The sequence below is a fragment of the Eumetopias jubatus genome, unplaced genomic scaffold (genome assembly GCF_037043125.1).
Source record: "Eumetopias jubatus isolate StellerSeaLion01/CBP00866 unplaced genomic scaffold, mEumJub1_p1.0 scaffold_16, whole genome shotgun sequence".
NCBI lineage: Eukaryota > Metazoa > Chordata > Mammalia > Carnivora > Otariidae > Eumetopias > Eumetopias jubatus.
This window is the reverse complement of record NW_028274822.1, coordinates 77803708-77829806: the sequence shown is the minus strand read 5'-3', so window position 1 is coordinate 77829806 and position 26099 is coordinate 77803708. Positions and strand designations below refer to the sequence as shown.

The window sequence follows — 26099 nt, the reverse complement described above, 5'->3', positions numbered from 1 at the left end:
AGGCGCTGCGTTGCCAGAGGCCCAGGCGGACGGACCCCTTGTAGGGGAGTTTTCAAATTTACTTAACCACAATTTTGTAAACCTGCATTTGACACACTCTGGGTAATCCAAAATGCAAGTCACTTTGGGAGGGGAGAAAGGAGAAATATATACAGATGTTTTCCAAAAAGAAAACAATACTTGCACTATGGCTTGGAGACTACACTAAAAGGCCCTGAAATGTGTAAGGAATGCAAAGAGGATCAGGGAAAGCTCAGCAGAGGGAGCCATCGTTTTTCTTTTTTTTTTTTTTTTTAATCTTGGTATCCCCAGTGCTGGGTTTATACTAAGTGCAAAAAAAAAAAAAAAAAAAAGACGATTAGTAAATGAGTAGAAAAAAATAAAAATATCTAGAAAATCTACTGGAACAAAGTAACTCCCTCTTGGGTGCTCTTAACCATAAACCAGGCTGCCCCAAGAGAGAGGATGACTACTTGCTGAGAACTAGGCCTTCCGGGCCCTGACCCCAACTCGCTCCTGGCACCCCGCTGCACACCTGCAGTCGGTCCCAATTCCCCAGCCAGGAGGCGGGTACCTGCTGGGAGGGGGTCGAGAGGGCGGCGATGAGCTTGGCAACAATGGGTTTCACTTTGGGGTCACTCTTGTCCAGGTGCTTGGCCAGAGAGCCCATGAGGACCACCACACTCTGCCGCACGGCGTCGTAGCTCGCATCGTTGGGCGCGTTCTTCAGGAACTCCTCGAACACCGGCAGCAGCGAGTTGACGTTCTCCTGGAAAGCCAAGCCCGCTCAGAGCCTCACGTCAACACTACAGCCGGCGTCTGGGGATGACAGTCTCTGCCCTGACGACCGAGCCCGAGTCTGGCTCCAGGACCGGAATCCCAACAAGCCTGCCAGCGATGCCAGCGGGTTTCCCAGTTTTGTGGCAGGAATGCAGCAGACTTAGAAGAACTTAACACCCTTCTGGGGTCTTTTTGGCTCAAAAGAAAATGAAATTTTCCATGGGGGCCAGTACCCAGCCAGGCCTCCTGGCGCTCAGCCTCCCTGCTCAGTCCTGCTCAGCACTGCCTCCTGCCCTGGCCCAGCCCACTCCCCAGCCCCTCTGCTGGCTGAGATCTCTCACCTTCCCGTGGGCGTTGAGCGTCGCGAGGGCTGCATCTAACATACACTTCCGGACATCTGGGTTTCGGTCGTTGAGGGCATCAGGGACAAAAAACTGAAAGAGGGGCTTCACCTGAGAGCTGTCCAAACACTGGGAGAGCTTGTTCAGGGCCAAAGCCAAGCCACACCTGGAAAGAAGGGGGAGCCTGTCAGGGGGCGAAGGCTGGCCAGGGGCCTCCTCTGCTGGTGGGATCTATGCCACAAGGCAAGGGAGCCTGCAACAGCTCCCTCTGGGGTGCAGAGCACAGCATGGAGCCCACTACCTGGTGCTTACTCACCAGTCTACACAACAGTCTCAACAACCCATTTATCAAATGGAGACCTGCCATCTGCCCAGAGTTTACCTTCTACAGGATGACCTTGGGCAGGGACCAGCTCTGCCTCTGTTTCTCCACATGTGAGTGCAATGCCTACCCTTCTACCTCCAGGGCAGGCCACGGGAAGGGAGAGGTAAAAGAACCAAATGTGAAGGCACTCGGAAGTAAACCTACTCTACAAAGGCAAAATGCTACTATCCTTTTCAGCTAGAGAACAGTAAAAAAGTCCAGGGACCTCTGAGGAAACAGAGGCTGGGAGGAAAGGAGAAAAATGCCCAAAGACTCAGCTAGCCCAGGAGAAGCCAGGACTTGAACTCAGGTCCCTCTGACTCAGAGGGAGGTCTTGCCCTTTCCTTCAACTGCCCCGTGACTCCACACTACCTCCTCTCGGCACCCAGCCCAGCCAACCTGCAGCATCTCAGAAAGCTCTGAGTAGAACAGGACTGCAACAGCTGTTATACCTGGCTTCCCACTGGTCTGGAGGAGATTCGGAGATAACACGTCCCAAGGCATCCAGCACTGGGGGTGGCCGCTGCAATAGACAGGCTGATAAATGCACCGTGGTGCTCTCCCCAGCCGAGCTGGGCGAGCCAGCTACCCAGCTGTGAAGCGGGAGATCAATCACAGCCACCCTGGGCCACAGTGAGCTCCAAGACTCCTGTCCGGAGCAGGTCAGAGGCCACGCAGAGTCCAACCCACCCTCCCCTGGCCCAGCCCGCAGCAGGGTGCACAGGCCACTCACATAGAGCTTCTCCTGGTAGATCTCCATGAGTCTGCCCATAACCTCTGCTGCCTGGCGCTGGTACCGGGCCACAGCTTGGGAGAGGGCTTCGGCCCCAGCCTGCCTCACAGCTGCCTCGTGATAGATGACATCGTCGATCAGCAAGGAGCAGAGATCTGGCTGCAGATCTAGGCCCATCGTTGACCAGAGCCTGTAGCAGACCAAAGATAGGGACTAGTCAGACAAGGGTCTGCAGCACCCACCCCACCAAACCCAACCACCCAGCCCTTCTCTTGCTGTAGGCTGAGCACTCTGCGTCCAGTTTTATCCTAAGGGGAGAGACAGTAGAGCGGGGGGGGAGGGGAACAATCTTCCAGGGGTTCTCACCTCTCAGCCAGCTTCCGGATCTCCTCCTCCTTGTCAAACTTGACCACCCAGAGCCTCCGAAGAAGGTTCAGGCCATTCTTCTCATCGGCGTCAGGCGCTGGCAATACCATGTGGAGTTCCATCAGCCCCTGAGAGGGGGTGAAATGGGACTGAATGAGGCCTGACTTTTCGCAAGAGCTTCTGACCTGCCTCTTCGCCTTCGTACTATCCAAGACCTAGCCACCAGCCGCATGTGGATCTTCAAAGTTAAACCAATTAAAATGAACTCTAAGTTCCTCAGTCACACCAGCCACATTTTTAAATGCTCGACAGCCACACACATTGGCTCGGGGCTACCACACTGGACAGCACAGATATAAAATATTCCCATCACTGCACAAAGCACACTGGACAGCACGACCAGTGCTTAGGGAGTGCCTGGCCTCAGTTCAACCTGTTAGCGGCTCTGGCTCTTCACACAGCTTTTTCTTTGGGAGATGATGGGCATAGGGTGGTGGAATCTTTTTTAACATAAAATTAAAAAACTTAACTCTCAATGTGCAAGACAAAACTTCAGAAAAAGGACATTCCCTTTTGTCTTTAAGAAAAATTTGCCACACTGCTATTGTTGTCCACATTTTGCCAAGGGCCAGTGAAAATTGTTACAGATAGATAGCAAGGGGCTGCAGACTGGCATTTGGGGAAGCCCTGTCTCATACTCCAAGGGGATCCTTTAGGTTTGGTCCAAAAGCACCAAGAAAAGCCAAGTACAAAGTGATAGGTTGAAAAAACAAACTAACACTCTGAATCTTATCTATAGAAGTACCAAGAGATCCACGTTCCATTTTAGAAAACAGGTGAAGCTGGGGCACTGGGTGGCTCAGCCGGTTAAGCATGTGACTTGGTTTCAGCTCAGGTCATGATCTCAGGGTTGTGAGACTGAGCCCTGCGTCCGACTCTATGCTGAGCATGGAACCTGCTTACAATTCTCTCTCCCCCTCTCCCTCTGCCCCTCCCCACTCTCTCACTCTCTCTCTGTTTCTCTGAAATTTATATATATATATAAAATCAGGTGAAGTCTTCCAAGGTAAAGACAAAAATAGCCAGTGACACACTGTGACAGTTGGGACAGCTGTTGTCCCCCTTCCTGGAATGATCCTGACCCACCCCATGACCTCTTCTCTTTGTCTCCAGGGCACAGAGGTGCAGATGTGAGCCATCTCTCATCATCATTTGGTGGGATCATCTGAAAGAATGTCCCTCATGCAGTTCAAACACTTGCACTGAGGACCAAGGAGTACCACCGGCCCTGCAAGGGAGTGGGCGCGTACCCGGAGCGCGGTGTCCCGCACGCCGGCACAAGGGGACTGCAAGGCACAGAGCAGCACGTCCACCTCCTCCTGCTCTGCAAAGGCACAGCTGTCCTTGCCACTGCTGCTGGCACACAGGGTGGTCAGGGTGTCTGAAGCCAGAACCTGAGGACGACATTGATGCGCTGGGCTCAGTTCAGCATATTATTTACTTCTATGGGGTCAGACAGGAGGCTGGGCAATAGGCTGAGGGACCTAGAGAGGGATCTGTACTGAGAAAGCCCACCCCGAAGCCCTAGTGGGGCCAAGTCCCCCCCATGCTCCAGCCCAGGCCGGTGGCAGGCCCTAAGCAGAACCCCTCACTAGCTGAGAATGTTCAGGCTGGCTCTCTAAAAAGCAGCCCTTTACCTCAAATCCAAAAGTGAGGGCTGAGAAAGAGAACTAGGACTCAACCCCAAGCACTGGGACCTGAGCTCAGGGTCACAAACTGAGGTGCAGCAATAGCCAGCTGAAATCCAGATCACCTGTAGGCGGGGAGAGCCCGTCCCGATCACCCAAGTCAGAAGGCGCAGCATGGCCACTCGAGGCAGCAGCTCCGGCCCATTCTAAGAGAGAACAGCAGGTAAGTCAGGGTGAGGCTCTGGGGAAGGTCTGTAACCACGCCTGGCAGCACGAGCAGCAGCATCCTCTCACCCACAGGGAAACCCTGTCAGGTTTACCACTAACTCCATGTGAGCCAACCCCAGTCAGCCACCATCCTCTGGGACTCCAAACAAATACATTCTGAAACGAACCTGAAATTCACACAACGTGAAATGCAGATGGCCCCTAAACACAGGGATACTTAACAAGTAGGAGAGAAGCGCAAAATAAAATGCGATATCGTTTTTACCCATTGTTGGCAAGATTAATTACAATCTGAGGCTGTGTTAGGTAAGAAGAGACAGGAACTCTCAGTGAGGGCATAGCTCAGAACGTGCTGCATAACCTAGTAACTCCATGCCCGAGAACACGTCCTGCGGAACGCTCATGCAGGTGCACAGGGGGGCACACCACAGTGCCGCTCACAACAGGGCGAAGTTGGAAACAACCCTAAAATATCTATCAACAGGTAAAGAGTTAATCGAAACATGGTGCCCCCACAGCACAGAACCCTACACAGCCTGCGAAGCCACTGGCATGAAAGGAGACCAGAGCATACGGTCATATGAAAGAAGCAGGGCAATCCGTTTTTGCCTTACTGTGTGGAGCTATATTTCCTTTTTTTTTGTTTTGTTTCTGTGTTCTTAGAATTTTTAAACATATGCATGCATTAATTTGGCACATTTTCGGAACATAATCTATTAAAAAGGAAACACTTCAGTGAATGAGGTCCAATCTCATTATCACAAGCAAGTCAAAGGCAGAGTGATCAGCATTATCTTCTGAGTTAGAAAAAAAACTAACACAATAAAGTGCTACAAAATCCTTCAACTTCTCCAGGTCAGAAACTCTCAGGAGACCTGTAAGCTTCTTTGAGGCCGTGAGTGCTGCACTAAAGAGAACACCTGGATGCTGCTATAGATACATGCCCACACTCTACGACCCCACCAGAACTGCTGATGGGCCAGGAAGCGTGGAGAACCCTTGTCTCCCTGACCCCCCTCAAGCCAAGGGTAGAGCTGAGCTCCCCTGCCAACCTCGTCCACATGCCCAGGAGGGTTGCTGGGTGAGGCCCTCAGCTGGGCATGGACGGTGAGTATCTGAAGAATTTGGGCCATGCGCTCCTCCTCCTCCTCGCTGTGGTGGGGCATCTCAGTCAGCACCATCTTTAGAAACGGGAAGACTAAGGAGAAGGCTGGTGCAGACAGGGGTGCGGCATCTGTGAGAGCAAGAAGCAGACACAATCTTGCAGGCATCTACAGAGCTGCTGCCTCGATTTCCATCCTCAAGGTGAGTGGGGCAGGGAGTAAAGGAGGCTGGAGGCCCTTTCTGATGCCCAGAAGCACAGAATACGACAGAGACGACAGCTGGTAGCCCAGTTCTGAATCCTGCTCCTACCCTAAACACTGCCCAGTTCCAGGAAGAGAGAGTTCAAACACACAAGCAGATTCCAGTAACGAGAAGCGAACTCCCAATGGGGGTCACAGCAACTCACAGAATACCAGGACCCAGAAATTCTCCATGTGGTCCAACCTCCCCCCTACTTTTCAGAGGAGGAAACGAAGGCCAGGAACAGAAGTGACTCATCCAAGGCCACACCTCAGGAAGCCCCGGGAGGGGGACACGGAGGCTCATGCACTTGCTGCACCACCACATACGGCCTGATGCCTCTACTGCCCTTCCCTTACCTGGCTCACCCTTGCCCACCCTGCTGGTGATGGTGTGGCTATGCAGCAGGGTCACCGCCCTCTTCACAGCCACCGACAGCTCTTCCTGGCACCATGACTTATCCAGGGCACACTCTGGCTTCAGCAGGCGTAGAGTCACGTGGCTCACCAAAGTGCCTGTGTCCAAGAGAAGGAACCCAAAGAGGATGACCAATACAGAGACACAGAATCTGGCCCAGGCACAAACCAGGGACCCCAGGCAGAGATGCCTCATACTCTGACTTAAAAGTAATCAGTGCTGCTGGGCCAAAATGTTCTCAACCTAATTTCTCATTTCATCTTCATGACAGCATTGGTGGGGGGGATGGATGCAGGTATGCAGGCAGGAGCTGTCCTTCTGACACTAAGAAGTTATAGGTGTGAGCCACCCAGGGTTGTTCAGCCAATGGTGAAGCTCTACCCATCTGGAGCTCCCACCTTCCATGTAGTAAGCCCAGCCAGTGAGTAACCGTTTCAGCAGGCTCCATGAAGTGCCAACTCTTTTCCATTCAGAACTGTTCCCAGATTTCTGGCCTCACCCATAGGAACATCCCCTGTAAGCTAGGAAGTCTGCTTAACCCACAACAGTGAGGCCACCATAATGCCAAGCCACCCTACCTGGTCTTTGTTTCTCCACAGCTTTTCTCCAACGAAAAGCTAAGGGTCACAGAGACCCCTCATCACGGACATGGGGCTGCCCAGCAGCTCTGGGCTGCACTCACTGGCCACATGGCACCAAAGCAACCCCATTACCACTGAATTTCTGACTTCTTAGTTTTAAAACTGTTAACAGAAGCATCACACTGATTAGTATCTAAAACTTCGTACTCAGAGTGAAGGCACAGCAGACATAAAACAGGAAGGGAGGAAGCAGCTCTATGTGGATCCTAAGGATATGCAGCTCGGGGTTCCAAGGCTGTTTCCATATGGAAACAGAAGTCCATAGCCCAGACCACCACATGCCTCTCCGGAAGTGCTCAGGAGCATCCCCACCCCCCTCCCAACCTGCCCTGGGCCACGCCTGCAGCCAGCAAACAAAACTAACCCAAAGCCTTGAGCCTCGGGGGCATGACGCAGGCAGCCAAGGACAGGAAAGGGTTCTTGATCCTGGGAGCGGCCAGGGGAGATTTCAGCAAGGGCAGGAAAGAGTCGACCAAAACAGGGATATACTGGGTCAGGCCAGACGGGTTCTTGGCCAGGATGGTGTCCAGCAGGCCCAGCGCCGCCTCCAGTTCACTGTCCAGCTGCAAGCAGAGTTGGCCCAGGAGACAGGTCAGCAGGGCCTGCACCAGATAGTGAGGAGCGGGTTTGGCCTGTGGGGGCAGTGGCCACTCACTTCCTGCAGCCGTCTCCGGATCTGCGCCTCCTTGTCCAGCTGGGCCTGCAGCATCTCCTTCTGCTTACTGGTCAGCTGCACCTCCTCTTTTATGCCTTTCTTTTTCTTTATCTCCTAGAGGCAACGAGCAAACCAATTCCATCTCCAGCGAACACACCTCCCTCCCCTCCAGAGCAGGGCAAGATCAGTCCCACAGTCAGCACCATGCCAGCTCTGAGTCTGTGACCTGGGCCCCCAAGCCCGCCGTGCGGCCTCCCCCGACCTCCCACAAAGTCCACAGCCACCTGGTTTCCAGAGGATGGAGACAATAGTAGAGAAGTAATTTCTTACTGGATTCTCTATTGACAAAGGCAAGGAAGAGCCTTTTATAGGTTAGAAAAATGAAAAGGCCCCCAGTGTGCTGGAAAGGCTATTCTAATCACACAGCTTCGGAACCTACACCTTCGCCTCCCTCCTACAGATGCTCTCCCACAGTATAAGCTGCAGCCTGGAAAAGGCCAAGAAATCACTCATTCATTCAACAAGCATTTACTGAGCACCTCCATTGGTAGGGGAACCCAGGACTGGTGGAGGGGTCAGAACAATGTGCACGGGCCCCAGAATGACCCCAGGGAACAGTATACACGAAGCTGGGAAAGTCGCCAGGCTGAGGCCACCAAGCTCAGCAGCCACCCCACAGGTACTCACTTCCTTGAGCTCCAGCTCGATGATCTGCTCCTTGAAGGAATAAGCTTTGTTCTCTCGCTTCATGTTGGCCTTCTTTATGCTGTCCTGCTGGGCACTGAAACATCAAAGCAGGTAATCAGCCAGCTTCAAAACAGCCGATAGGTCCTCCAGCCTCCCGCCAGCCATGAAACCCCAGCTAGCTTTGAAGTTGCATGCACCACCAGTGTGCGCACTACCTGACATGCTCTTGTATCCCAAACCTAAGCATGTGCCTGGAACAGAGCACTACTTGTCCAAAGAACGGATGAGTGATTTCATTTATTCCTTGAAACGTTCACTCCTTAACCCTATAAAGGAGGCCTCTCTCTCTTAGAGGTAAAAAACCAAGGCTTGGGGCGACTGAGCCCATGTGGGGACTCACCTCTGGATGATAGATTTGTCATACAGCTCGCCGGCAGGGGTCTGCATAATGGCAAACTCTTCCCGCGTCACCTGGCGCAGCGCAGGGTTCTGCACGGAGGCAGTAATGGTGCTGATGAGCTGTGGGAGGACCCGGTCTGGGGACAGGATGGACAGGGAGCCCATGGCATTCATGGAAGACTGTCAAACACAGACACAGCCGGGGTGTGACAAGGCTGGCACTGGAGAGGGGTCCTGCCATGCCTAAATGCCCCCAGCTACGGACTCCTCCTGTTCTCTCTGAGCACTGCCCGCCATTGTAGATAGCTGCAGTGTGAGCCTGCCTTCACGGCAAGCGTCTCCCACTTGGTCTGGTACCAGCACCCTGACTGGGTGTCACACTACCCCTCTACTCTCAGTCTCCGTGCAGGTGGAGCTGCCCCTGCCTCTTCCAGAGGTGGGCATGTGACCTAGACCAAAAAGACAGGCTGAGAAACAAGCACAGGGCCCAAGCCAGGCCACCCAGGGGCAGTGAGACCCCATGCCAGATGAAATGACTGGAAAATGCAAGCTTTTTCACTGGAGCTGATGGGGGACAAGCTGTAAGTCTGGAAGTATATCAGCTGCCCTGCTACGAAAGCGGGGGGGAGACTGCTGGAGAACGAAGACCCCCCCGCCATGGAGCACAGAGATGAGACTGAGACAGAAAAGACAAGAGAGATGGAGAGCAAGAGAGATGCCTCCTGCAGTGTCCTGAAGATAAAATCTAAGTCCCCGTAGCCAGCACCACAGGGACCAGTCATACCCTGTGACTCAGCAGTCAGGAGCAGCAGGAAGCTCCTTCTTGTGCTTAAACCACTTTGCATTTTCTGTCACTTGCAACCCAAGGGGCCCAAGGCCCCATTTCACCACACCTGCACCTATTTCACTGAAACCTCCCTCTGTCGCTCTGACCTGAGGCCAGAATTAGTCCACATGCTAATCACCTGGTTCAGGGGACTCTGCGTGGTGATCCTAGGGATGATCTGATCCAGGTGCCTGGTGATGAAGCCTTCCAGGTCAATCTTCATCCTGGCAAGGAGCGCTGGCCAGAGTCCAGACTGCACTGCCACTGAAAGGAAGGGGAACAATTTGAGGCCTTCTGCCCAGCCTGCCCTTATCCTGCCCAACGGCGTCCCTGCCCCTCCTGCAACCGCCCCCAGCACAGACCTAAGGATGGGTGGTGCGAGATGATCAGCATCTCCTGGGCCAGCTGTTCGGTGTTGATGGTGTCACCCTCCAGTCCTGGCACTCCGGAGATCACACAAAGAGCCTCCTGCAGGACCCTCGGGGGTACGTAGGCCTTGCCTGCCTCAGTCACCTCCCCAGCATCAGTCACCAGAGCCTCTAAGGGTAGCACCTACAAGGAAACAACTCATAGCCCCCACTGCTCTGAGCCCCGGGGCCGGCCTGGCACACAAAAGACAAAGATGCCAGGGACACGGCTGCCTTTCACACATGTTGCTCTCTGGAGCTCCTGGTAGAGGGGAGACCGACGCCCAGCTCCCTGCATGGGACCCGCAGGCTGGGACATGTGCCTGGAAGGAGCAAGCACACATGACTTTGTACCTAAGAAGCCCATGGGGGGAAAGGCAGCCACAGAAATTGGGCCAGGAGACCCAGCCAGAGACCCCAAGTCTGTCATTGGCCCACATCCCTCATGAGGGATTAGGGAGGGAGGGAAACAGGGCACAAAGAACACTGAGAAGGGACAAGGTCTTTGGGGTCACTTCTGCCACCCACTGGCTGGGAGACCCCTGGCAAGTCATTTCAGCTGCCGGAACCCTGGACAACTCATATAAAATAAGGGTATTTAGCCTGTCTGCCTTTTAACAGCAGTGTGAAAAGAGCAAAAGAGAGAATGGGTAGCAAATGCTCTAAAAATTATAAAGTGCTTTAAAAACAAAGTGTTATTCCATTACTCAAGAATAAGAAGGTTGAACTACATGTCATGATACACGAGAAGAAAGAAAAGCAGCTCTGAAAAAAGAATTACATGAAACAAGGTGTTATCAGAGCTCAAGGGCAGGGCAGAAGATTCTGGAGTCACACGGTGTCTGAGTGAGAACAGCCCATGAAGAGACGACCTGAACTCCCTCAGCATAACCGGGATGGGCTGAGCAGGCCAGCAAGCCCCAGTTCTGGACCCCAGATGCCCCCACCTTGTGAGAATTGAGGACAGCCTTCAGCTCCTCCAGGAGCCCGAATGCCAGCTTAAAGCCCCCAAGAGAGGACAGCAGCTTCCGGACCGTGTGTTGGGCCTGCCTGCGTACACGCCAGGTGCGGCTCAGGAGCACTGCCACCAGAGCCCGGTGGTACTGCCTGCAAGCACAGGGACACGGCATGCTAGGGAGGGTGGGTGCGGGGCTCTCTACAGCCAGCCCTCCCACCCTGCACGCACCACCGTTTCTCAGGCTCCTGCCACGGTTTGCCCCACTCGACCCAATGGGGAAAGGTAAATAAGCTTCACATACTGAACTTTGTTGCCTGTGAGTCTGTGTGGGTGATCAAGGAAAAGCCTCTCAGTCAGATGCAACACGGTACACAGGGCTGGGAGGGGAGACAAACAGAAGTGGTTTTAAAATATAGAACACATCCGGGGTGCCTGGGTAGCTCAGTTGGTTGGGCGACTGCCTTCAGCTCAGGTCATGGTCCTGGAGTCCCGGGATCAAGTCCCGCATCAGGCTCCCTGCTCGGTGGGGAGTCTGCTTCTCCCTCTGACCCTCTTCCCTCTAGTACTCTCTTATCTCTCATTCTCTCTCTCAAATAAATAAATCTTTAAAAAAATAATAATAAAATAAAATCTTCAAAAATATATATAGAACACATCCAGAAAGAAGTGGAAAGACCTGGAAAATGAACGCTAAAACATAAATGTGATTATCATTTATCAATGTGAAACTACAGCTCATCTGAAGTTCCTTTTTTGCTGACAATGCACACATGTATTTTGGACTAATGAAAAATATACACTTTATTCTAATTAATTAAAAATTACTGTGCAGGGTGCCTAGGTGGCTCTCAGTCGTTAAGTGTCTGCCTTCAGCTCAGGGCATGATCCCAGGGTCCTGGGATCGCACCCTACGTCGGGCTCCCTGCTCTGCAGGAAGCCTGCTTCTCCCTCTCCCACTCCCCTTGCTTATGTTCCTGCTCTCGCTGTGTCTCTCTGTCAAATAAATAAATAAAATCTTTAAAAAAAAAATAAAATAAAAATTACTGTGCAGTTCTTAAAAACAAAAAACTAACCAGTGAGAACATATACATACTGGAGTAGAATGACTGCCAAGTCTACACAGCACAATGTGTATAGCACGCACGCTACTGTTTGTGTAAAAAAGGTAAAGAACTAATACAAAAAGGTATCTGCTGGTATAAATATAAGATACCAAGGATACACAGAGGCTAATACCATTGGCTGTCCATGGCCAGGGACACTGGGTGGCCAGAGATCAAAGCAGGGGTATGCTTTTCAACATCTTGGATCTTTTATTTTTGAATTATGTGACTGTATTTCCTATACAAGAACTAATTTTTTTTTTTAAATCAGGAAGTGACTAACAGTTTTAGCTCATTAATAGGATGTTGTGATTTCTGAGTCAAAAGACTTTTCAAATCACCGATTAGCAGCAGACAGCCCTAAGGCAACCTAAAAATTTAAACATACACTTAAAGATCAACTGTTCCTTCTCTCCCAGGAGAGAAACCAGTAGTTTTGTGTCTCCCGGTGGAGGAGTGCAGCCAGCCACACTCCACCAGAGCTTCTCAGCTGCCTGGTAATAGAAGAAAACCTCCGAGACAGCACCAATTACCCAATCAGCTATAATTATACCTAATATCACAGCCCCACAACCATTAGTGCTCTGTCTCCACAAATCTACCCACTCCCCCTTTCCCCGGCCTTCCATGCCCCACAGAGAAGCATTCACTCCCACAGCAGCTGACGGCACAGCTGCTGACCCCAGCACTCTGATCCAGGTTTTTGCTGAGCTGACGCATTCAGGGAAGGGTCCTCTCTTAAGACCCACCAGAGAGACTCAGGCCCAACCTCAAGGTCAAGTAAGTTCAACTAAGTAACTCACCATCCTCTGAAGCCATGAGCAGGAATTTCTCAGAAGTGAAAATCTGCTTCTTCTCATCTACAATCAGCTGCCAAAAACCACTCAGTTTGGCCTCTGCAAGAAACCAAAGGTCACTCCACGACAGCTCCTTCCATCCGGCACGGCTGGTCCCCTCCTGCCCGAAGCTGCTGGGGCTGGCTGCACTGACAGACCCGCTGCTGCGGCAGGCATGACTGGGTCACTCCTAGGCTCACTGTCTCTCCCTCCCTGTTCGAGAACTAACCAGTCCTTCTGGTAGCACCGCCTATGTGAAAACCTTCAGTGGTTCTCTTGCTGCCTGGAATCCCCACCAACTCCAGGTGGCAGGCTGAAATACTTGACATTCACACATGGTGACTTCCCTGACGGAGGCTGGTTTGAACTCACACTGGGCTGTTCCCTTCCAGCCGGTGAAATCCTCGCTAGCCTTCAGGGCCCTCGTCCAAATGCTCCCTCCTTCATGAAGCCTTTCCTGACAGCCAACACCTACACTAAGAGCAATCAATCCCTCCTTCAAAACTGCCCTAATGTCACATCCTGTCTTCAACGACAGATCTGTTTTTGCATCTCCTCTCTCCCACTACAGTAAAGCAGCTGAAAACATGCGGAAGGCCAGTCATGTTCATCTCTGCCTCACTGCCAAGGCACCCGATGAAACTTGAGAAGAGCCGAACTCCACTTCCAACCGCAGGAATGAGTTCACGTACATCTGCAGGCAGAGTGGGACTAAAGCAAGCATGGACTACCAGGTAGCCACAAAAAGAAAGAGAAAGCTCTTCTGGTTGTCCTGATCTGGAATCTTTTCCAATGTGAGTTCAGTACGGAGTATGCCATTTACATAGTCTGCTACCTGGTGTGTTTGGTCGATTACATACTGACTATTTCTGGGCAGGAAGTGGTAATACTGTCCAGGGAAGGGAACTTAGTGGCTAGAAGACTGGCTAAGGGGAAGCTTTTCAAGTTACACTCTAGAAATGTACAACCAATTTAAAAAATGCCCCACTATACTAAACCCAAGTCAGTGTGGGCATCATGTGCAAACTCCCGTCCCAGAGCACTAAAACAACAGGGCAAAGGAGGACAGTAACGGAGTCCCCTGGCTGTATTCCCATCTCCCAGCGTGACCCTGAGGCTCATCCCTACAGATGACAAGGGGCCCTGTGGCTGGCCCAGTGAAATAGTGACCACACTGATCCTGTGAAATCTTCAACATCAAGACACTCCTCCCGGGGACTCTGAATGAGGCCTTGTCTGCTACTGTGGGGAGTAAGTCTAGACCCTTACCAGCCTGCGAGTCAGCCACAGAAAGCTTCGAGAGCAGCAAGGCTGCAGCGACCCCTTCGGTGACGGTGGGAACCTGAGTGCTTTGGGAGGCTGCCTTCTCCACCGTCTGGATGAGCAAAGGCAGCAAGTCCAGGGCCTGCAATAGTGTATCACCTACGGAGAGAGGACAGGCACCTTACAAAAACACTTTGTCAAGGGTGACAAGATTACTCAAGAAAGGCGTTATCCACTCAGGTCCAAACTGGCTGACTAAAACACTGCAGTTACCTTGTGAAGTAGGGGAACTAGAACCAAACTCTACAACCATGTTACAGCTAGAAGGATCCTTACAAATCCAACAGTCCAGCTATTAATTTGATCAGCAAGGAAACAGACGAAGAGAGATTAAGTAAGACGCCCAAGGCCACAGAGCCGGTTCAGGGAGAGCCAGGGCCACTGCAAACCTACCAATTTTTTTCTGGGGCTCTTCCCCAATACCAGACAAGCTCCCAACCCAAATTCTAAAACCAGAACCAATACGCTGACCTATGAACTAAACCCACTTAATAAAAAATTAAATAAATAAATAAAGCAGACATCTGTTAAAACTATAGCTAAACCAATGTTTTCTTAACTACTAAACATATTTGGAAGATGTCATGGATTTGAATCCAAAAAAAATGTTTAAAGGCTTATTTTATATCACGTGTATTTCGAAAGCATCAAGGAGAACCAGCTCAAGCTGAAGAGACTAGTTTAAACCCAGTCTCTGCCATCTAGAACTCAGTCTAAAACCAAGACTGATCAGTGTAACAGAAGTGCAAACTGACAAGAGTAAGGCACTATAGAGAAGGGACACCCTTCTGTGGAATGGGCAGCTCTGGAATCTCCTAGATATTTCTTTAAACACAGTTCATCAAAAGTGTAAACTTTTTTAAAGGAAGTACAAGCCTATCTCAGAGGTGGTGATTTTTACCTTGGAGATCAAGTTCCTATGCAGATTGGAACGTTTCCTCTAGCTTTTCTTAGGAAAGAGGTGGAGGCCCACGCCCAAGTGACAGGTTTGTCAGCACCGAAGAAAGGGCAGTGGTTGGTTTTTAGTAAGTCCCACGTAACAGTTCTATGAAGCTGGACTTTTTGAATCAGGCCTCTCACAATCCCTTCCCCATGACTCCAGATAATACAGTGACAGGTTCTAGTCCCAGGCCCTCTCTGAATAAAGCTTTGTAACTTGAAGGTCTGATAAAGGGGAGAAGCCAGAATCTGTTGTGAAGATTGGGCACCAATTCCAGGCTTTGTGGATGACTAGGCCTGATGCTCCCAGAGGCTCAAAAAGAAGTGATGCCGAGTAAGCTGGACCACAAGGGAAAGCCTGGAATGGTGAGGATGCCCAGAAGACTCAGTCACCCCTGCAGGGGAGGCATCTCACCTCGGAAGCAGGCCAACATGCACTGTAGGTAGGCATGCCTCACTGCAGAGGTGGAGGTCTTAAGGCTGAAGGCTTTCTTGAACCATTCGGTGAGCTTCTTGGGCACTTCCGTGGTGAACCGGTTACACCAGAGAGCCAGGACAGAGACTGCATGCACCAAGGTGCCTTCGTGAACTAGGGCAAGAAGCAGAAGTCCGGTCAGTTCAGCGTCCTAGGCCCACATCCAATCGTTGCCAGCAGCGCCCCAAAGCAAGTAGGAGTACAACAGGGGGGAAGCAGTAATGCTTCGGGGGAGGTCTGCCTTGAGAAGGGGTTCGTGACAGCTCTGAAGGTGAAAACCAGAGTCAGAGCGGGTCCAGACTGCATCCTCCCCAAGCCGCACAGTTACCTTCTTGCTGGAGGAACGGGATGAACATCTCAGCCACAGTCCCATTCAGGACTTGACTAGAAGGCCCAGACACCACGTGATGACTGACACTCCCGATCCCTGGAAGGCAGGGGATTTCCTGCTCAGCACAAAACCACAAACGCGAGATTCTTCTTGCCGCTGCCCGCCTCCCTAGCAGCCATGCCTCTCCCCTGCTCACCACTGCCCTTTCCTCAATCCTCCCTCCAGATGATCCTGCCTTTTACAGACGCCAGGCCTCCCGCTAGACTCAAACAAGTCCCACCTGCCACACAGGCAGGCAGCAGAGTCCTGGGAGCCAGGCTGGGATGTCCATGACTGTCAGAGGAGTCAAGATCCAATGAAGGACCTGCCTTACCCACCAGTCACGGTACACCTCATCTACTACTACACTTAGCACTACCCCAGAAGAGATTCTGTACCTGAGAGGACGCTTATCTTCTGGGCTACAATAGTCAGTTTTCCTTCCGAGCCTGAGAGGAGAGACAGCAAAGATTCAAAATTCACATCTGCCACATTTCCCAAGGGGGTGATTAATGTGGTCATGTGTGTGACACCAAGATACAGTTTGATTCCAGAAGCAGGCTTTGTATTGTAAAGCTGCCTTAAAAATAACATTCCCTAGGTTTTTTTTTTCTGACTAAAACAGTTACTACTGTTTTATATGTTCTCACAGAAACCCTGAGAAACAAAAAATATACAGAAAAGCTAAGATACATGCTACTACATTTAAAAATCACCCACATGCCCACTACCCAAAGATACTATGAACATTTTGATGTGTTTCCCTCTAGTTTTTCCCTTTATGCATACAATAATGTCTACACTTAAATAAAAAACAACAACTGAGATCACCCCTGGCTACACCGCCCTGTGCATGCTAACGTTCACTTCACATGTTCACATTCTACTGCGAGTGTTCTCCTGGCCACATGGCCTTGACACAAGCAGACTGGAGCCCGAAGTCCCAGGCAGGTCCCGGCACCCACACCTCAGCCACGCCCCCGGCCAGAAAGGCTTGCTCACCACCAAGGATTGCAAACAGGTGCCTGGTCAAGGCTTCCGTCGCCGAAGAGTCGCTGCACTGGCGGGCCAGGTTCCGCAGTGCCAGCACAGCTTCGTCCATCAGGCGGGGGCTGTTGGATTTCAGCTGACCTGGACAAAAGGAGCTGCAGCTCAGAAGCCACCAAGAGCTAAGCATCCGGGCTTTCAGCTCTGTCTTTGCCAAGTTCCCAACTCTCCCATCCGAGCTAGGTGTTCTCCTTTTATAAAGGATCTCAAGAAACTATGGAAGTGTAGTTTCTTTCTAAACGGAGCTGTCCTCTGCCCTTTCCCCTAAAATAACTGGGGGGCGCCTGGGTGGCTCAGTTGATTGAGCGACTGCCTTCGGCTCAGGTCATGATCCTGGAGTCCCAGGATCGAGTCCCGCGTCGGGCTCCCTGCTGAGCAGGGAGTCTGCTTCTCCCTCTGAACCTCTTCCCTCTCATGCTCTCTCTCTCTCATTCTCTCTCTCTCAAATAAATAAATAAAATCTTTTAAAAAATAAATAAAATAAAATAATTGGGAAAATACAACCAAAACCCAAGGTGCCATTCTAGGGGCCGGAGAGGGGTCATGATACTTACTAGCCAGTCCTTTCATGATGTCTAGGGCATACTGGCTGAGATCAAGAGTCACTGATGCCAGCAGACTGGAGATAGCTAAGGGGGACAGAAAGTACGCAGCAAGTCTGTCTCAGGTATAAATGCCCATTTCTGCCCTACTCCCCAGCAAATGCCATCAGGTCTGCGGTCCAGCCACACAGAACCCTTCATCTTCATACGGTCAAATGAGTAGTCACACCTTTGTCCCTGGTTGCATGTGCCACCTCCACACCAAGTTCAAACTGTCTAGAGCAGAGGTTCTTAACCTGAATGATTTCCAGGTTCTTGGACCTCTAAAATTGTTTGCGGTATTCTAAGCAGATATACTTTTGTGCATCGTTTTAGCAAAAGGACCCATGACTTTCAACATATTCTCAAAAGGGTCCCTGATCTCTTCCCCAAGGTCCCAATGAGGTAAACGGTGAATACATACTTCACCCCACCCCCACCAAGTATCAGAGATGCAGCTCATCAGGCAACCCACCTCCCTCCCACCATCCTGTCTGGCGGTGACCTACTTTCGATAACATTCTCTGGACTCCTAAGTAAGGACTTCTGTATGGTGGGCAGTATCAGATCCTTAAATTCCGAGTGGGACATGTATCGGAGCAGAGGGGCACAGTTATCCTACAAAGAGAAAGGAGTCAGGCACCCAGACCTCAGGGGAACAAACGAAGAATAAAGGACAGCTCTGAATCAGAATTTTAAATTGGATTTAGCTTGTCCAGCTAAAGTCCACCTCTCACTCACCAACAGATACTTCTGAGGCTTTACTTTGCTCATCAGGATGTTCTTCATATAAAAATCCAGCAGGGCACTCTAGACAATACAAAGACTATTTAGACCAACATTCTGAGTATCTCGTCACTGGCCTAAAGGATCCCTTTTGTGGGAGTGCCTCTAAAAATTATGAATCAGTAAAAATAAAATATACACATACATATATACACAAATAAAATACAAATAATCACTGCCCAAATTTCAGTGTCATGCACAGAGGACCCACCAATCATGCCACTGATCACTTTAAAACCTTCTACAGCTTTCCAGAGCTGCTGGGATTCAGTCCAAAGTCCCTGGCCTGGCTCAAGGCAGGCCGCCTCTCACAGCTCTCTGGCCCCATGCGCCTCCCCTGCTGGCTTCTCACGGGCTGCTTTCTCTGCCCCAAATACCCCTCCTCACATCCTCACCTTTTAAGTTCCTTCATTAGAGCTGTACCCCCTGACCCATGGCCTCCGTCAGGTCCCCCGCTACAGAGTATTACCGCTTCCTGCCCTTTCCTTTGTAGCTCTTATCACAGATATAATTAGATGACTCTCTGTCTGATGGCAGACTCCTCAGACGCAGCTCCCCTGGCTCACTGCTGCAGCACTATGCGTGGCATAGTGCTTGGCACACGGCAGTTGCTCACGTGTGGGAGAGTAAATCACTGCATGAACAAGCAAATTATCATCCCAGTAATTGCCAGGTTCTCCCCAAGCCAGAGCTGTAGGGCAAACTTTCCAGCTCCTCAAACTTCATCTATCGTGGAGAAAGGTCAGGGCCCCATATGAGAAAACCAACAAGCTGCAGATAAGGCCAGGAGCTGGGGCCCCCAGGGCGAAACAAGCTCCCCGCCTCCTTGCCTCCAGCAAGTCCACCTGCCTTGTGCCGGGTGACCACGTCCATCTCCTTGTGGCTCGTGCAGAACTGCACCAGCAGCCCCAGCATGCCTGCATAGTTCTGGTTGGGTTCTAGGCTGAGAATGGCTGCCAAGTACTGTTCCACCAGCCCAGGGTTCTGAAGGGGAAAGTATAAGGCAGGTGTGTCACATGGCAGCGGGGGAGACACAAGAGCAGTGATGCCCACCGCCCCCTGTGCCCCCCGGCACCTCTCTCCACAGCTTGCTGAGCTTCTTCACAGCACCATCCACCGCGTGCCGGTGGGAGCCGCCCAGCACCTCCAGCAGCAGCAGGCACTGCACCTCCACCTGTCGGGACCAGGGGAGGCTCGGGTCAGGACACGAAATGGCAGTGCAGGGGCCGTGGCCCTCACAGCCGGCCCAAGACCTTCATCGGGCCCACTCGACTCCAGCCAGATCCTCTTCCCTCCTCACCCCCGACACTTGGCCCTGTCCCAGAATTACATTTGTTCACTCAAGCACTTCATTAATAAACATCAGCTGGGCACCTGTGAGTCAGACAGTGAAAACACATGGACAAAGAGACGAATGTGGGCCCTGCCTTCATGCACCTTACAGTTTAGAGGGAGAAAAAGATACTACAAAAGAAACACACAGATGAATATGTAATTCCAGTGAGGTAAGGGCCATGCAGGGAAAGGATAAGCATCCTGTTTCATACCTGCCTTGACTTTTCCTTCATTAATTCCACAAATACTTGCTGAATACTGACTAAATGGCAGGCACTACACTAGGCACTTTAGTTATGAAGTGAAGACCGACTAGACGATCCGGCCAGTGTGGAGCTCCCTGTCCGACCCAGAGTGAAACACATCATGGGTGCTCAAGAGAAAAATCTCAGACACTTTATACGCCACAAACACCCAAAGTCACTGGGGAGCAGTGTGAATGGCCACCCTGAGAAAAAGGGGTGCTTAAGAAGTCTGCTGCACTCCGTTTGCATGTGTACAAAATGACAGATGAACAAGGTTATCCACTGCAGCATTTTTTTTACAGTAAAAGGTTGTAAACAACATAAACGGCTATCAACAGGGGACTAGTTATATATACTGCAGGACATCCACTCAGAGAATCAGTAAACAGTCATCAAGAACGAGAAACTCCTGGGGCGCCTGGGTGGCTCAGTCATTAAGCGTCTGCCTTCAGCTCAGGTCATGATCCCCCGGTCCTGGGATCGAGCCCCACATTGGGCTCCCTGCTCCACGGGAAGTCTGCTTCTCCCTCTCCCACTCCCCCTGCTTGTGTTCCCTCTCTCGCTGTGTCTCTCTCTGTCAAATAAATAAATAAAAATCTTAAAAAAAAAAAAAAAAGAGAAACTCTTTATGCACTACTCAAACAAATTCTAAATCTGGTTAAAGAAAAAGGCGGGTGGCACCTGGGTGGTTCAGTTGGTTAAGTGTCCGACTCTTGACTGCAGCTCAAGTTATGATCTCAGGGTCGAGATCAAGCCCTGCATCAGGCTCTGCGCTTAGCGCGGAGTCTGCTTGTCCCTCTCCCGTCCCCTCTGTCCCTGCTTGCGCTATCTCACTTCATTAAGAAAAAAAACCAAGGTAAAAGAAAAAAGTATTTTCGGTACACTGGTGTTTGTATAAAAAACCCTGTTCAGTTGTATATACAGAGGATATATCTACACACATAGGGAATTAGTAATAGAGGAACCTAGATGGCTAGGGAGGGAAACTGGTTATAGGTTTCTATGCTTGCTGAAACCACATTCAGAACTATATTGTTGTTCCCTCTTCCTAGAATGTTCTAACCCCTGATCTGGGCACAGTTTGTTCTTTCATATCCTTCAGGTCTCTGTTCAAACGATGCCTCCTCTGAGGCCTCCTCCCACGGTCACCCTGTACTGCACTCTCTTCACCCTCCTACCTGCCTTTCTGCTGTATGACCTTCATCTTACCACTTATTAGCAGACCTCTGTGGTGTCTACCTTCACCACAAGAGTGTAAGCTCCGGAGGCTCCTGGGTGGTGCAGTCGGTTAAGCACCCAACTCTTGGTTTCACCTCAGGTCGTGATCTTAGGGTCTTGAGATCAAGTCCCACATTGGGCTCCACGCTCGGCGTGGAATCTACTTGTCCCCTTCCCTCCCCCTCTGCCCCTCCGCACATGCATGCACACGCACGCTCTCTTTCAGATAAATAAATAAATCTTTAAAAAAAGCTCTTGGGAGCCTGGGTGGCTCAGTCATTAAATGTCTGCCTTCAGCTCAGGTCATGATCCCAGGGTCCTGGGATCAAGTCCCACATCGGGCTCTCTGCTCAGCAAGGAGCCTGTTTCTCTTTCCCCCTCTGTCTGCTGCTCCCCCTGCTTGTGCTCTGTCTAATGAATAAATAAAATCTTTAAAAAATAAAAAAAATTTTAAAAAGCTCTTAAAAAAGAGGTATAAGCTCTTAAGAGGCAAGGTCCTCTTTCTTGTTCCCAACTTCTGCCCCAGCTCCCAGAACAGTGCCCAGCACGTAGAGGCCCTCAACAGACACTTGAGCAACTGAATGCATTCTGACCCACGTGTACAGTCGACATTGGCAACAAGTAAAGGAAAAACCTAGATTTGAGACACAGGAAAAACAAACATGTTCTCACATTCCTGATGTGTTCTGTCCTATAAACACAACACTCTAGAGATGACCCATGCCACTCCCTAACCCACAAGCATGCTTACTTACCTCGGATAATGGCTGTAAGAGATCAGTGGAGATAAGCCAATGAGGGAGGCATGATAAAGCATCTTATAAAGAGGCCTTGATAGCAATGAAACCCACAGTCTGAAGGGGGTCCAATTCCACTATCCATTACCTGCCAGGTTTCAGTGTCCTTATCCTCCAGTCAATCACTGATGGCCACTCCATGGTCATCCCCAGGAGGCATGCTGGGGAAGCTTCCAGGGACGGGGCCATCACTGTGTCTTACTAGCAGGCTGCTTCAGGAGAGGAGCCACAGTTTTCTAGTGCCACTCCTCATTTAGCTGCACAGCCCTCTGTCTCCACAGCCCTCTCATACCTCGTCTTGAGCCCCTCTTCACAACAACTTGTGGAGCTGGATGGGGTAGGTGGCACTTTTTCCCATTTTGCAGAAACGGGCAACAGGCTCAGAAGTTATGTACACAGCCAAATATCACAGCCGAGAATCAGAGCCACACCTCAGGCTCCTTTTCAATGAACTGTTAAGACCATTCCTCTTGCCCTCCAATAAGCATATCTAGATATTCAAAAGAACCTCTCAATCTGGCCTACTGGGCCATCTCTAGTTAGCAGACATGTTGAAAGGCAAGGCAGGGAACGTGTAAGAAGCAGGCACAGAATGGGAGGAGAGAATTAAAGGATCAAAAACATGGCAAGAATTCCGTCCCATTAGCCAGTTCAACACTAAAATCCACACACAGGGAAAGGAATCATTAGCTGGAAAAAAAACAAAATGATTTACATTGCAATTTCTGATTTACTTGCTCTCTCACTGTCTTCCCCGCTCTAGCCTGTCAAGTCTTCCATGTATGCCATGAAGGCAGGAATTGCCTTTCTCTTGCTCATCAGTGTACTCCCAGAGCCTAGCACCATGCCTGACAGAGAAGCTCAAACACATGTCATAAAGAGATGGATGTTACTGGGTTGGGCTCATGCCCATCCACCAGTCACCCAGCACTGAGAAGAGCACTTGCCAGAGAAGGTGCTTAAACATGTCCCAACTCTGTGCAGAGAGCTGCCCATCACTATTCCAAAGACCCAGGGAACTTACCAGTTTGTTCCAGATGTCTCCTTGCCGCTTGGCTCTCGAGGGAAAGACAATGCGCACCAGTAAGCAGGTCCAGGACAGGGCCAGCAGGGCGGCAGAGCCGCTACTCTTACTGTGGGGGGGGGAGGGCACAGGATAAGTGCAGGGCAGCAGCCTCCATCTTGAGGACAAATGCTCAACGCAAGGCCCCACCCTTGACCCACAACTGGGCAGAACTTGAACCTGGTTCCTCATAAGTCATCTGTAACCACTTAGGACAAGGAATGCAGGCCTTGTCAGCCAAATTCCCACCTCTCAGCACTCACAACCATAGAAGCAAAAAGATGGTTTCCCCTCTTCAGTGTCCGGTGGCCATTTGGTTTCCCCTCAAAATGGCCTTGCTTCCACCGGTTTCCCAACCCTGCTCCTCAGGAAAGTGGTCTGCCCACTGAGCCTGACATCCTGGCTCCTCCCTCCATTGCAGCAGGCTGACTGCTGGCGCCACTCAGAGTTTCAGAGAGGAAAGAGAGACATGCTCACACCTGCTCAGTGCGGCTCATCTGCACCAGCTTCTTCCGGATAGGACTCCACCAAACCCCGGTAGGCCGTACCTTTCTCTCTTACCTGGGGACACCAGCTTTGGAGCCAATGCCTGAAGACTGCAGAGAGTGCAGAAGGTTCTTAGCAGTGGCTTCTGGCTGGGCCTCAGCCAACTGCTGGATGGCTGCCTGTAAGGCCCTGCGGGAGGCTGCATCTCTAAGGGGAGGAATGAAGGGGAAAGGTGATCACTGGGGGTGGGGAAAGGTGGCTCAGGCGAAGCACTGGTCTTTCTCTGGAAAAGTGGATTGTACTGGATTCCAGTGGATCACAGATGATGGGATTAGGAAATAACCAGAGAAATCTACCTCCTCCTGGAATTCTAGAAGCAGCTACTAAGGGCAAATGAGCCATCAAGGCTGTGACAGGGCAACACTGACATCTATGGAACACTTACTACGGGCCTCAAAGTGGGCCAAGTGCCACTCGTGCCGTGGCAGGCACTGTTCCAGGAGCTCTACACTTACTAACCATCATCTCTGAGGTAGATAATAGCACCATCCCCACTCAGCAGACAGGGAAAAGAGGCACAGGGAGGTAAAGTAACTCGGCCAGGATCCAACAGCTAGGACGGGACACAGCTCCGAAGCCTGGGCTCTAACTGCCCTCCCATACCACCTCTCTGAGCAAAGGGCTGGAGGTACAGGGCCTTCCACTGGCACTCACCTGTACCGGTGCAGAGTCAAGCAGAATAATTTGCAGAGCCCTTTCACTGCTCCCTCTGGCAGATCTGAAACCAAAGATCACACAAAGATTAGTCAATAAAAACTACTTCGTGAGCACCTGCTTGAGCCAGGCATTCTGCCAGACATGATCTCTACCCATCAGACTCTTCCTGTAGGTTAGAAATGGAATTCCCTGGAGGAAAAATCCGCAGCAAAATCGGACTCCAGGAAAACAGCTGGTCCAGAAAGGCTCTCAGGTAAACCTGTGTTAAATGAGCACAGCTAAGGAGATGTGGTGGCCTCAAAATCTAACATGCTGACTGGCAAGTGGCACTTCTGGGGTGCCGGGACGATTCTGCTTCTGAGCCCAGGGTGCTGGTTACACAGGTGTGTCTAGTCTGTGAAGATTCAGTGGCCTGCTTGCTTATGGTACGTGAACTCTGTCTCTTCTAACAAATGGTTTTTTAAAATAGGACAAAACTGGGGCGCCTGGATGGCTCAGTTGGTTAAGCGGCTGCCTTTGGCTCAGGTCACAATCCCAGGACCCTGGGATCGAGTCCCGCATCGGGCCCCCTGCTCAGCAGGAAGCCTGCTTCTCCCTCTGCCTGCCGCTCCCCCTGCTTGTGCTCTCTAACAAATAAATAACGCCTTTTTAAAAAATAAATAATAAAGGGGCGCCTGGGTGGCTCAGTTGGTTAAGCGACTGCCTTCGGCTCAGGTCATGATCCCAGGGTCCTGGGATCGAGCCCCGCATCGGGCTCCCTGCTCAGCGGGGAGGCTGCTTCTCCCTCTCCCATTCCCCCTGCTTGTGTTCCCTCTCTCTCTGTCTCTCTCTCCTCTGTCAATTAAATAAATAAAATCTTTAAAAAATAAATAAATAAATAAATAATAAAAACAGGACAAAATTAATGTACTCTGAGGGATCAGAGAAGGGCAAGAGCACCTCTAACTGGAGGGGCTTCCGAAGGTTCTAAGGACACATAAGCTTGGCCTAATAGATTCAAAAGCTATGGAAAAATGGAAAGAGAGACAAGTACACGCTGAGTAGTGTTAACTGCAGGAGCCCAAGTGCAGGGGCGAGAATGCATAATGCCCAACAGGACACATGAGGAAGAAGAAGAGGAGAACTTAATTAGCACTCACAAACGGCCAGGCCCTGCTCTAAGCACTGACACACGGTTCCTCATTTAATCCCTGTAAAGTGGGTATGTAACTGAGGCCCCTTTAAGATGAAGAAACAGAAGCCCAAGAAACCGAGCAGGCCAGCCACGTGAAAGAGAAACTCCGGTTGTAACAACAGGGGTCAATAATGGGAAACCACCCCGTGGCCAGTTCTGCCCACCAGACTGAAGTATGCAGACGAAAGGGAAAGGGTGTGAGTGGGGGAATGTAAGCCGCAGTGTAGGGCAAAGTGCATCCCATGGGAGGCACTGAGAGCCAAGGGCTCGCACAGCGCCTCACACCTCAGGTACCCCAATGATGGGGACAAATGAAGGAGGGGCAGGGACTTCGTCCCTCCCAGGGCCCTGAACACTTGTATTGGTCCCCTGGACTTGGGGCTATTTCAGTGACCAAGGAAAAGAGTGACTGGGGCCAGAAACAGGTCGTGGCTGAAAGCTAACACACACTGGGTGCTCACCAGAGCCAGGTACAGTGTTAAGCACCAACCATACATGTTCTCATTTACTCCTCACACTAACCCTCTGAGGGAGACACTATTGCTATCTCCATGCTCAAAGCAAGGAGACAGGCTCAGACGAGTTAAGTAACTTAAACCAAGTCACACAGCCTGAAAGTGGCAGGGCCATGGCTAGAACACAGAGCCTGTCTGACCCAAGCCGAGCCCTTCATCAGTGACTGCTATGCTAGAGACTGGTGACTAGAAAGAGCAGGCACAATAAACACTCCACCAGTGAGCTTCAGGGTTCAAGTACACGCAGGCAGGACT

The 26099-nt window shown here is 51.0% G+C and overlaps 1 protein-coding gene across 1 annotated transcript in view; it reads right to left on the bottom strand.

Moving 5' to 3' along the window:
- The window catches only part of GCN1 (GCN1 activator of EIF2AK4), a 57606-nt gene that overhangs the window by 24210 nt on the left and 7297 nt on the right, over positions 1-26099 (bottom strand). The window contains exons 3-33 of the mRNA XM_028116414.2: positions 24153-24216; positions 23514-23645; positions 22914-23022; positions 19370-19468; positions 19144-19278; positions 18250-18318; positions 18018-18126; positions 17482-17556; positions 16883-17011; positions 16279-16329; positions 15839-15937; positions 15451-15624; positions 14043-14195; positions 12741-12833; positions 11136-11211; positions 10824-10983; positions 9832-10021; positions 9609-9733; positions 8645-8823; positions 8245-8338; positions 7558-7671; positions 7267-7465; positions 6204-6359; positions 5553-5734; positions 4398-4478; positions 3895-4038; positions 2585-2712; positions 2219-2408; positions 1938-2008; positions 1122-1287; positions 575-769 (exon numbers count right to left, since the gene is read on the bottom strand). Coding sequence (XP_027972215.1) covers positions 575-769; positions 1122-1287; positions 1938-2008; positions 2219-2408; positions 2585-2712; positions 3895-4038; positions 4398-4478; positions 5553-5734; positions 6204-6359; positions 7267-7465; positions 7558-7671; positions 8245-8338; positions 8645-8823; positions 9609-9733; positions 9832-10021; positions 10824-10983; positions 11136-11211; positions 12741-12833; positions 14043-14195; positions 15451-15624; positions 15839-15937; positions 16279-16329; positions 16883-17011; positions 17482-17556; positions 18018-18126; positions 18250-18318; positions 19144-19278; positions 19370-19468; positions 22914-23022; positions 23514-23645; positions 24153-24216 — 3941 coding nt within the window. The remainder of the gene's footprint in view (positions 1-574; positions 770-1121; positions 1288-1937; positions 2009-2218; positions 2409-2584; positions 2713-3894; positions 4039-4397; positions 4479-5552; positions 5735-6203; positions 6360-7266; positions 7466-7557; positions 7672-8244; positions 8339-8644; positions 8824-9608; positions 9734-9831; positions 10022-10823; positions 10984-11135; positions 11212-12740; positions 12834-14042; positions 14196-15450; positions 15625-15838; positions 15938-16278; positions 16330-16882; positions 17012-17481; positions 17557-18017; positions 18127-18249; positions 18319-19143; positions 19279-19369; positions 19469-22913; positions 23023-23513; positions 23646-24152; positions 24217-26099) is intronic.